This window comes from Leucopleurus acutus (assembly GCF_964270905.1).
Source record: "Leucopleurus acutus genome assembly, chromosome: X".
NCBI classification, from domain to species: Eukaryota; Metazoa; Chordata; class Mammalia; order Artiodactyla; family Delphinidae; genus Leucopleurus; species Leucopleurus acutus.
In genome coordinates, this window is record NC_139148.1 from 60,991,957 (window position 1) to 61,004,118 (window position 12,162).

The window sequence follows — 12,162 nt, forward strand, 5'->3', positions numbered from 1 at the left end:
GGAACAAGAGATGAGATACAAATTAATACCAATGTGACAAAATGTCCGAACAGTGGACTTGAAACTGCAGGAGATCATAAAGAACTGATTTGTTCAATAAGTGGAGGCAATTTAGTTTCAATCTCGACGTGTGGTTTAGGTAGATGGCAAATGAATCCATTTATCATTGTTGAGCTGCCTTGAGTTACATATCACTGATTGTACCGTTCTGCAGAGCTACGTGTTGGAAATGAAGTCACAACTCAGAAGAGTCATGGATTTTGAGGAATATGAATCGTCTTTAACATTTTTATGGCTGCTGCCTTTGGAGTGCAAACTCTCAGCATGTCCCCGAGTTATGAAGCATTTGCCATAATACTGTGGGCAAAACTATCCTGAACACCAAAAGGATTTGGAAATTTCGGGCTATATGGCCCAAATCTGAGATGCTTGGGTTCACTTGGCCCTGTGAAACTCTCAATCTTTTTCATCAAAGTGCTTAAATCAATGGCTGGAATCAGAATTAAGACGTGTTCTAATTGGAACCCTCTCTGCCATCGTTTTGAATTCCAGCCTTTGAAATATAACCATTTAAATTTACTTGCTCAGAATTGATTCATCAACCTTGTAACTATCCCTTTTTGTACGAATAAAGTTGATGAAACTTTTGTAGATGCCTTTGGTATTTCTATTAAAATCTACGTTCTTGGCTGGGTAGTGGACTATACTTTACCACTCTGCCAAAAGTGTAGCCATCATGTGTATGTTTCTTTTTCATCTTCCGCTTCGCTAGTAGAAAACTTGGACGGTCCTGCCCCAGACAGTGCCCTAGCCGCGAGTCGGGTTGACAGGGTTGCTCGCATGCGCTCTCGACACAAATCGTGTTTGTCGCAATGGGCCCTGTGCGGAAGGCTACATAGGAAAGAGTGACTTTGATTATAGTCATTTTGATCACATAAGTGGTTACCGCGCTACTTCCGCGCTGGTACTTGATTGTAACAGAAAGTAGTTCCGGTCCGTGTTGTCTCGGCCGAGGAGCCGTCGCCGCCATTTCAAGACCGTGAGAGGTAGATGGCCAACCAGAGTTCGTAAGGTTCGGTGCCTGTACTGTTGCCGCCGCTTAAGCCTGCCAAAGCAGTGGTACGGCTGCTGCCCTCGTATTTGCTACCTCTAGAAACATTCTTGCCAGTAGTGGCGGCAGCGGGACTCAGTTACCCCCTTTTCGCACTCCCTCCAGAAGCTCCAGATGGCGTCTTCCGTGGGCAACGTGGCCGACAGCACAGGTACCGGTGTCTGTTCTACCTTGGCAGACGCCCCCTTGGGGTCTCGCGCCGTCCTTTGCCTCTCATCACTCCCTTCCCTCTAGCCATCCCCATTACATCAGTGGCATCGCTGAGCTTTTCGTCGTCTACCGGCATCCGATCGCGGTTTCTGCTGTCGTCCGTTCCTTAAACATTTCCTCTCGCTTGCTTGTTTTTTGCTTCCTTTCTTGCTTTGTAATCCTGTGCATTTTCTAGCCTTCTACTCTCTCGGGACGCTTCTTCCACACGTGCGCGCTTAGGATGTCTTGGAATGGACTGCATTGGAATCCCTGCCCTTCTCGCTGCCTTTCACTTGCCTTCCCCGCCGTATTCTCTCCTAATTCAGCTCACCGCCCCCTCCTCTTCCCCCTCCACGTCCTCCTCCACCCTGCTCCCCTTAGCCCGATTTGGTGGTCCTCTGTCAATCGAGGGCGCGGGTGCCGTTCCGAGGTAATCGTATCCTCACTTTGTATCACCCCAAGGACGGGCACAAGCTCCTGGGTGTGCTTCGAGTAACCTCGACGAGAGGATTTTGAAGCAGCACCCCCCGGGCAGCGCCTTTCTGCTGTGTCTTCGGTTGAGTGGCCCCGGTTTCGATTGGAAATTTCCAGGGGTTCCTTTTGCCATCGCTCAATTCCACCCGCTGCCCCCAGCCTGGATTTCCCACCCTGTCCTCCTCCCTCCCCTCCCGCAGGCAGCCACACCCTTTCCTTCGCGAGGTTGCCAGCCCTGCGGTCCACTTCCTACCCTTGGGGAGAAACCACCCTGGTGCTGGGGTTTTGGCGTTGACCATCCTGCCCGCCAGTTTCTCGCTTTGTGTTACTTTCTCCCTGTATTCCTCCGCCGCCGCCGCCTCTGGGTCTTCCATCCCCATTCTTTAGCCCGGTATCTCTTTATTCATAGGGGGTGTATTTTTTTTAAGTTTTCATCCCTGCTTGAAGAGTTTGTAAAGCAACTGGAGTGTAGCTGCACAAGTGCAAGGCGGTTGCCCTTTTAGACAATTAGTCGAGAGTATTTGGTACTAAAAATAAGGAAACAACCAAATTATAGGAGTGTCCTTCAGCTGCCTTTCCATATTGAGGCTATTTGGGGCGGGAGGGAGGGGGGATTGGGCTGCGGTTCTAAGGTTTCCCACGAGGTTATTTTTTTGTTGATTTCTCAGTTGAGATGTGTCAAGGGTTTTATTGTTTTTGAACATTTGTGCACTAAGAAGTGAATCTTCAATTGTCTTAGCCATGATTGTAGGTAGTGGGATTAGTTATTAGTCTGTGTTCCCCTCCCTCTCAGGGATTTTTAAAGATTTAAGATTCTGTCCTAGATTCTCCTGTACTAGCTTGCCCTTTTCTACGTGTTATTTTATTTGAGGAAGTTGTCATTTCGAGCGTTAAAATAGCAGGCGGCCTTGAAAAGTTAATAATGTCTTAAAATAAGGAGCTAGGAAGTTCTAGAGACTTGTCTAAAATGTGATTTTCTAGTTTCTCTCATAGATATAACCGCCCCCAGAGTTGGATGCAGGTCTCTCTGCTCTTATGTTAGTGGTCAGCTAGCTGTGCATTCTGTTAGGAAATTTACTTTGCGTTCCTGTGAATACAGTTCGCTTGCCAGCTCTAATGATTGAGGGTCTAAGGCTCAAATTTGAGCTTGTCACTCTGACCTTGGTAGAATTTAAGTAATTTGTACAAGGTTTCCCACGCTATCTAGTTAAAGTGGTGTGGTCAAATTCCCAGTAATGTATTATTAAGTAAGTATTTACAATTGATACTTAGGTAGCTTGTTGTTGTTTTCCCTCTCTGGGCTTTAGATGTATACCCTTTATCTTTATGTATCTGAATGAAGTCACTTACACACAGCAAAGTGCTTGCATTTGTTATTCTGTTGCGCTTTATCGAATGGTTTTATATTTTAGTGTTTTCCCATTTTAAAAAATCATTGCAGTTGTAGGTAACTGCTTGGTTTACACAGGGTTGTTTGCAGTGTCTTAATCCTTTAGTCAGTATCCGAGGTCTTTGGAAAATGCTAGTGTTAAACCGGCGTAGGTGGGGTTTAGCTAATTTGGTCTCAATGTGAGTTTGGGATGGTAGAGGAGCAATGTAATCTTGGGTCTTTATTTAAAATGTTTGATGATCCCTTTAAATATTTTGGCTCTTGACAGATGAATTCATCTTGTTTACCAGCTGTTTTAAAAATAGCACCTTGACTTTTAGTTTTGTTTCCCCTATGCTTGTTTCTAGTGTTGCCCTTAAAGTAATTAAAAAATTAAGTTGTGAAATATACAAAACAATATAATTGAGTTCACTACGCATATGGTGCCCCCAACCCAGGTTAAGAGATAGTTACCAGTACCCCACCCCCCACAGATCCAACCTAAAACATGGGACAAAGTATTAAGTTTCCCAGTAGGTTATTCTGACATTATTAAATCTATGTGACCTTGCAAATCACATGTTTTATATTTTGTTTTTCTTTGTTACCTAAGGTATGAGGAATAATGTTTCGTAAATCTTTAGATGCTACTTATGATTTGTAATTTAAAGATACAAAGTATTTTTTGTCATTATGTAATCTCCTTTTTAAGTAAATATTTCTGTCTGGTCTGGGAAAGAAAGTTAATGGGCGAATTCTAAAGATGCCAGTTCTGCACTTGATATTAACTTGGGGGTATCAGTAACGTGCAGAACACTCTAGTGCTTTACATAGTTTCAAGCATTTTCATCTTTAAGTTTAATATACCATATTTTTACATTTTTTTGTTTGCATTTCTAACTTTTTGTTTCCCCCCCCCCCCCTTCCCTCAAATGTTTTGATGATTCTCCAGAACCAACGAAACGTATGCTTTCCTTCCAAGGGTTAGCTGAGTTGGCACATCGAGAATATCAGGCAGGAGATTTTGAGGCAGCTGAGAGACACTGCATGCAGCTCTGGAGACAAGAGCCAGACAATACTGGTGTACTTTTATTACTTTCATCTATACACTTCCAGTGTCGAAGGCTGGACAGGTAGGAGATGTGGGGGTGATGCTGGTGATTGCTGCCTCTGGGTGCTAAGCTTGAAAAATGATACTTAAATATTTGAACTTGAAATTTTTCCAGTACTGGGTTTCACCTGGAGCCACCAACGCACATCTGCTCTCTTGCCCACTTGTGACATGCCCAGCTGCCAGTTTTTCTTCCCTCCTTTTGTGGTTATATTATCAGTATGACTAGGGACCTTTTCTAGTTCTTTCCACCTACGTCTGCTGCTTTTTTAAAACTCTGTTCAGGTAATTATTCTTAGTATACATCTGAGCATCCACTCTCACCTTTGTAAGATTTGTCAGCTTGAGGGACAGAAATGCTCAGAGGTGATGGTGTATATGCTGTGGTAGGAGGTGCATATGTGGTTCAAGTTGCAGATGCCATCAAGTCATTATGATGTGCTACTTTTAGCTAATCAATTGAATTAATCACAAGGGAAGAATCTGTGTTCTTATCCTTTTAATAAATTGTCATTTTGGCTTATTTAGACATTTAAAGGTGTGCGTAATTGAATCTTTTCAAGAAATGGAAAATGAGACTCACGCACATAGCATTTTTATTCTTGATCTTAACGATCATGGTTTACAATGAGGCAGTTTGGTAATGAGACTCTAGTTAAGAATTTTATCTCATAAGAAAAAAGAGTGTTCCAATTTGAAATCTGGAATGCCTCCACTTCTGAAAAACTTTGATTTCCAAAATTTTTCCTACTATGCGCTAGTTAAAAGATAATGTATTATTATATAATGAGCAATACACAGGATCTTCAGAAACTGAGTTGCATATGGGCCATACCTTCTTTCTGTAACATGCATACCCATGCATGAATACTTTTCCCCTTTTCCAGATCTGCCCACTTTAGTACTCTGGCAATTAAACAGAACCCTCTTCTGGCAGAAGCCTATTCGAATTTGGGGAATGTGTACAAGGAAAGAGGGCAGTTGCAGGAAGCAATTGAGCATTATCGGCATGCATTGCGTCTGAAACCAGATTTCATCGATGGTTATATTAACCTGGCAGCCGCTTTGGTAGCAGCAGGAGACATGGAAGGGGCAGTACAAGCTTACGTCTCTGCTCTTCAGTACAATCCTGTGAGTATAATTTTAATTGTTATTATTTTCCCTTCACAAAAGCCTAGAAAGAAACAGTTTGATACTTTAGACACAAATAGGTTTTTGCATGGAAAAAAGTCAAGAGTTTGGCAATGTTTTGTCTACTTAAAATGGTGAAATTGCTTTGACTCAGGTCTGTGTTATATTTTAAAAAAATTTATTTTATCTAGCAAGTTATTTGAGAGTATAAAAATTATCCTTATTGCAAGAAACTCTACATCTATCTTTATAATGCCTGTAAAAGTACAGAACACATGACATTGTTTCTTTGGGCTCTTTTGATTAAATTTGGATAATTTCTGCTATAACATGTTTGCAACGGTTAATTGATTTTCAAGGAATAGTGGAAGAAGGGCGTTAATCTGTAATATAGAATAGTTAAGATGTCAATATATGGATCCGTGACATGAAAACTAGGCTGCAAATTTTTTTCCTCAATATTCTATTCTCTTTTCTTTCTACATAATTAGAAGTGGTAGAATAGAGGTGATAGTATGTACACCAGGCTTTTGATTAGTTCTAAAAATTTTTTTGTCTAAATTGCAGATGTTTTCCTGGGAACAAGTGAGGCCCAGTTGGCAGACATTAAGTTCACCATGTGTTAGGGTTTCTGAAAGGTACACAGAAAAAGTAAGACTTGCCCTTAGAACTTTTGATGTAGTTAGGGAAATAAGATAGACATAACAGGAAAGTGATAAAAGGGAGATTATAGGAATCCAGAAAAAATTTAAGAATATGTTTTTGAGCTACGTCGTCAACATTTAGCTTTGCACCAACCCTTGAAGTGGTTAATAATTAACTATTATAGCTACCATTTATTGAAAGTCTACTATGTGCTCAGACATTGTGCCAGTCAGACGTTGGTCTTTCTTAATGCTCACAGTGATCCTTCAAAGTAGATGGTATCTGTTCCAATTTTACCACTTAAAAACAGACTCAGGGGGGTTATGTTAACTTTCTTGGGATCAAACAGCTAGTAATGGTGAAGTGGATGTTAAAACCTGAGTCTGAATATCTTGAAAGCAAACATTGTAGAGAGAAGAAATAAAGGAAGCCCTTTTTATCTGGGTACCCAGAGGGCATCCACCCCTCAACGCAGCCCTTGAGCACAGTTTGAAAACCATTCTGCTGTCCCTTATCGTTATTTTACAGATGGGAAACTGAAGCTTAATATAGTAGTTTATGCAAAGATCTGAAATCACTTTTTATCATATCTATTAACAGTTGTTTTTTCCATTAATTTTGATTGTTAAATTTTATTTATTGCTTTTTGTATGGATACAGTGAAAAGTCTCCCAGCTACCCTTCTTGGAGGTAGCTGATGAAACTAATTTCTTATGTATCCTTTTGGAGATACTCAATGCATATATATGTAAATTTGAGTGACTTTTTGTAATTTTTACTGCAGTACCATCTAGCTAGTTACAGAAAGTTTTAGGGAACCCTGTATGTGCTGCCACTGGGGCTTGGACCTTGTTCTTGCCAAGGCTCAGGGCTGACTTGTGTACCTAATTGTCACAGTAAATTCTTTCCCTTTATTAATTAGGGTTGGTTCCATCCTTCACTTGTTGATTACGTATACATTCACTTGTGCCCTCTTACACAGCCGTGGGCCCAAACATCTTGGAACTCTGATCCCCTTTGCTCAGGTTTCCAGTTGCCTACATGTATCGCAGAGCAGTCATTGCTGCTGACAGTATACCAAACTGTAGGAGTATGATGAGAAGGGAAAGCTAAAGTGGGAGACAGAACCATGCTTTTCAATATCTAACGTGTTAACAGGAAGCTTATCATTGTGCCCTACCAAAGAAGTAAGATAATACTAAAATAAATCATGGGACTACCCCTTGAAGGCATTGAACAGCTGTGCATTCCCATCTGGTTCTGTTTCTTCTAGTGGAAGGTGCTGCTGTATTTCTCTGTCTTTATCAGTAAGAATGAAAAAGGGACTGTGCCTACTGCCTTGATTTCACCTAAATATACCATAGTGATCATGTTTTAATTCATTTCAGGGTATCTAGTCTTAACTAGATTTAAGCTTACTGTCAAATGCCTGTGTCAATTCAGTACTGACAGAGAATCTTGAGTCTGTTCCTAGATTGTGCTCTTGTTGGCAGTGCATTGCTGGCCTGAATCACAGATGTAGTTGGCATTCTATGAAAAATAGTTAAAGAAACTCAGGTTAGTTTGGTTTTGCAGTAGTGAAAAAGTAAAATGTTAAGGTGGTAGTCTTGGCAACCTGTTTTCAATAGTGTTTGTCTTTTTAAGTTAATGGTATGTCAGTTTAGAAGTTATTCTGTCACTTGATTATAGAAATTACTTTTAAGAAGTAGAGCTGTTTCATATTTTTACATTCTGAATTGGCTTCTGTAATATTGGGTGATTTAATAATTTCACTAAAATATTAGTCCATTGTATTTGAAGGTGCTGTTGCAGCTGGTAATCTTTCACATGATAACTCACTAGAGTTGCCCATGCTTGGCAATCCCTTTTATGAATTATGTATAAAATGTTCTTTGTAAGATGGCTATAATACTGAGTTGCTCTAAGGAACTCTGTTTCTGAGTCTATAGGTTTTTGAACCATTGCTTCTGTTTTGATTGTGGATGCATAGCACTGAGAGCTACTGGCATCCTGACCATCACGTGTTACTGTCATGTTATTTGTTACTGTTAATGAGTCTCAGTCATACAGCTAAACTGTAGAAAACCTTATACAGTCATCCCTAGGTATCTGTGGGGAATTGGTTCTAGGACCCCCCCACGGATACCAAAATCTGTGGGTGCTCAAGCCCCTTATAAACAGTGGTGTAGTACAGTTGGCCCTCAGAGTCCACAGTTTCTGCATCTGCAGATGCAGAGGGTCAACTGTATTTCTGTCCCTCTCTGCTCTGCTTTTTGTAAGTTTGCTGTGCAAATGTCACATTTAAATACTTGAGTGCTTATTGTGTGTACAGTGCTTTGTTAGGAATTGGGGAGATGTGTTGTGGGGGCAGCTGTGGATTATAATATGAGACAGGACCTGACCCATAAAGGAAAAAAGGTGTAAGCTCCTCAGATGATTATTCTTAGCGAGTATTAATCAGAAGATTTTCTCGAGTGGATGCTTATAACCTAAGCATTCTGTAGGAAGGTAAATAGCAAGTAGACTTCCTTGGCTGAAGTGGTGAGTCAAGTAGTAACAAGAAGTGAACGTAGTAGAGGAGAGTCAATTGGAAGATTGAGAAAGAATAGAGGCTGAGGAGTTTGAATTTAATTTGAGAGGCAATTGAGAACTACTGTAGGCTTTAATCAACCTGATTTTATTTCGTGTGTGTATGTAGATGTTGTGGGTGGGGGTGGGGGGACTCTAGGAGGAAAGGCGGGAATAAATGCTATTTCAGGAAGGGTTGTTATACAGCAGATTCTTACTCATTTGCATCTCCTTACCTTTATTCATACTATTTTCCCTTGTCTGCAATGTCCGCCTCCTTTGTCTGTTAAAACCATACTCAACCTTTAAGGCCCGGCTTAAAATTTCTTCCTTGAGTTCATTTCTTTACCACTATGTGGCTATTTAGTATGTATGTGTTTTGTCTTTCCACATAGGTTGTAAGCCCTTTGAAGATGAGGATTCTATTAATTTATTTCCCTACAGTTCCAGGCATATTGTTGAATTGAATAAAGGTTTGCATAGAAGATATTAACCTAGGAATGGGTACATGGGCCGGGTTTGAGAATTGTGATTCTCTTAGCAGATATTGTTTAGATGTGACTACTGAAGCAGAACTGATGTCTCAGGTTTTGAACTTTGGGGAGAATAGTGGTATCCTTGAATTTTCTGGAAATTAGTTATTCATGCATGAAGGTTTGGATTTCCAGTGGGAGAATTGGATTTCACTATTATATTTAATATGATATGTTTTACCTTTTTCTAAAACTGCCTTATTGATTATTTTATAGTGCTCTTGAAGATAATCTATTTTTAACTGTGGGCATTGTGTTAACTTGATTTAGTATGCTGTAATGGGTCTAGATGATATAACTAAATATAGATATATACACTGTCAGTACTTGGATGGCATGCATCCAAGAGTTTATAGAAACTAGAGGGTAAAATTATGCAACAGTTGGCTAAGATGTATAACCCATTAGGGTCATTGTTGGAGAATTATTGCAAGACTTCTGATTATTATGGCTCAGAAAAGGCATAGGAACTGGTAAAAGTCCAAAGATGTATAACCACGATAATGAGATATAGTAGAAGGAGTTTGTTTGAACAGATTGGATTGTTCAGTCATGGTCTGCCAAAACATAACGGTAGCCCTTAAAGTTTAGGGGAAAAAAATCATACAAAGTAGATAGCAAGATTATAGAATTCATTACTTCTGAGAGTATAAATAGGGTTGAAAAATACTTAGACTCATTAGAGGATGCTAAGTCTGTAATAAGATTAATGATACCTATGAGGATTAGTATTAGCCTTTTGTGCTTGAGGTCACAGGAGACCACCACTTTCTCCCAAAACACTAGTCATTGCTCCATGGACAGACAGATCAGGTAGCTCATGGAACTGACTCAGTATGGCCAACCGTAAGGGTGTTCTGTGGCAGCCTATTCTTTGCTGGCTGACTTTTTGTTCACTTGGATGGATGATAATATACAATCACAAAAGCTGTTTATCAGTAATCACCTGATTGTGGAAACCATAATACAGTTGCACATAGAATAGTATATATGATGATACTTTGGCACAGTTGACAAAATTTCACTTTCTAGGACTTAGTGTAAGGCTCTTCCACACGTGGAACAGTTTGGAATGATAAGCTTACTCCTTATTGCCATTGTCTTTGCTTGTTGACTGACAAGGCAAACCAAGGACAAATAAAAATTTAAGCTCACTGTTCTGATGTGTCTTTCATACTGATGAACGGACTGGTGAGTCAGATGACTGGCAACACAATTGTGCTGCTAATAAAAAGCCGAGTCGACTGCTTTTCATTATTCGCCCACTCAACTCTAATGGCAGTTAATACTAATGAGTAATCTAGTGCCAGGTGCCAGGATTAAAGCTTTGGTTGGATGGTAATCCTTTTGTCTAATAGTGAAATGAAGTCAAGTTTTCTACTATACGTCTGACAGCCTAAGGGTAGGTTTGCCAATAACTAATCACAGCTAAATCCTTTTTTCCACTATGGAAAATTTTTGACCCTCGATACAGTAGTGGTTCATAACCTTGAACAAAATAGTTGAACAAACATTTGATGCTTTTTTTTTTTTTTAACGTGACTAACATTTGGGGAGAGGAGAAGCTATAGCAAGGCCCATAGTCTTTTATCTGAAACTGGTGGGATCAAATGCATCATAAAATTCAGAGTTTTTAGGATTTTAGAAAGATGATAATACCATATATGACTCCCAGGTGTGTCTGGAGCCGCACCTTCTAGTAAAACACATTTATATTTCTGCAGCAGAAGGTATGCATATTCACATTAAGTGGGATCAATAAATTCTGTAAATAACTTCATGCCAGTTCAAGTCAGATTTAATCATCAAATGAGTTTTTAAAATTTTTTGGAATTTGGAATTGAGGATGGAGGGGATTGTGTTCCTGTTCTTAAATTGTCAAGCAGTCTCTCTAGTTGACAATAAAATGATGGAGCTAGATATGTAAAAGTAATTTCAAGATATCTTTGGTTGACAAAGCAGAGTATAATTAATGACAGAGTGTCTCTGGGTTTCTAGGATTTGTACTGTGTTCGCAGTGACCTGGGGAACCTGCTCAAAGCCCTGGGTCGCTTGGAAGAAGCCAAGGTAGGTGTTTGATAGAACACATTTAAACATCAGTGTTATGGATACTTGTACTTTCTGCCAAGTCTTCAACTCTTCATTGAGCTATCTTCACAAAACAGTCCTATGAAACTGAGGAAAACTGACGGCATGAATCGCCTCAGACTAGAGCAGGGCCAGGATTTGGCATATCTGTTCTAAATCTGGGGGTAAAGCAAGAACCTGAACATTTTGGAGCCTTTCTGCTGAGCTAGATCATCTTTATAACAGTGGGCTCCGTCATGATCTTATGTGGGAATAAATAACATTCCTTCAAATCTGAGGCTTGCCTGCTGGTGACAAGCAGAGCGCCTGTGATTTGGCTCAAGACTCCTATATGATGCAGGTGCCATTGAAAATGCTGCTCTTCTAAGTCCTTTGTGGCTTGTAAGTGGAGAAGAATTTCATCCAAATGTTACCCTGTAATACTGGCATTTAAAATTCTTATTTAACCTTCCTCCCTTCATCTTCCTCACCCTTTTTACAGTGGAAGAAAGGCTGTTAAATGATTGCAAATTAATAATTGGAACATCCTGCCCCTTCTTGTCCTCACTCCCTTCCCCAAGTTCCTTTTCCTCTTTTCCAATCCTAGTTGTCTACCTTCTTTTCTTCTTACTTCCTTCTTTTATTCCTCCCTATCCCACCTCCTTTAAAAAAAAAAAAGTCAGAAGGACAAAGCTGGTTTGTTTGGGAAATGGACTGATCGAAAGAAAACTTGCCCAAGTGGAAAGGTGGCTTTTAGCATTCTGTGTTTCCAAATAAAGAATTTGAACACCAGGTTGGGTTATTAAAGCTTTTGGTATAATTTTAAATTAAATTTATAAATGAAATTGTCTTGTTACAAGCCACCTTACGCAACCGCGCTGCAGGGGTGAGGAGTGGGGAGAAACCAGAATGCTTCTGAAACTCCCACCTGTTGCTCTGAGCCCCACGCGCATGCTAATACGTG

General features: G+C 40.1%; 1 protein-coding gene across 3 annotated transcripts in view; it reads left to right on the forward strand.

Moving 5' to 3' along the window:
- Positions 1-1,006: 1,006 nt before the first annotated feature.
- The window catches only part of OGT (O-linked N-acetylglucosamine (GlcNAc) transferase), a 37,222-nt gene continuing 26,066 nt past the window's right edge, over positions 1,007-12,162 (forward strand). Inside the window, exons 1-5 of one of the 3 annotated variants that reach the window (XM_082864768.1) lie at positions 1,007-1,072; positions 1,217-1,262; positions 4,096-4,276; positions 5,142-5,385; positions 11,130-11,198. In XM_082864768.1, the coding sequence (XP_082720894.1) occupies positions 1,226-1,262; positions 4,096-4,276; positions 5,142-5,385; positions 11,130-11,198 (531 nt within the window). In that variant the 5' untranslated portion in view covers positions 1,007-1,072; positions 1,217-1,225. Of the gene's footprint in view, positions 1,263-4,095; positions 4,277-5,141; positions 5,386-11,129; positions 11,199-12,162 lie in introns of all 3 variants that reach the window. The other 2 variants (XM_082864769.1, XM_082864770.1) reach the window with 2 other exon arrangements.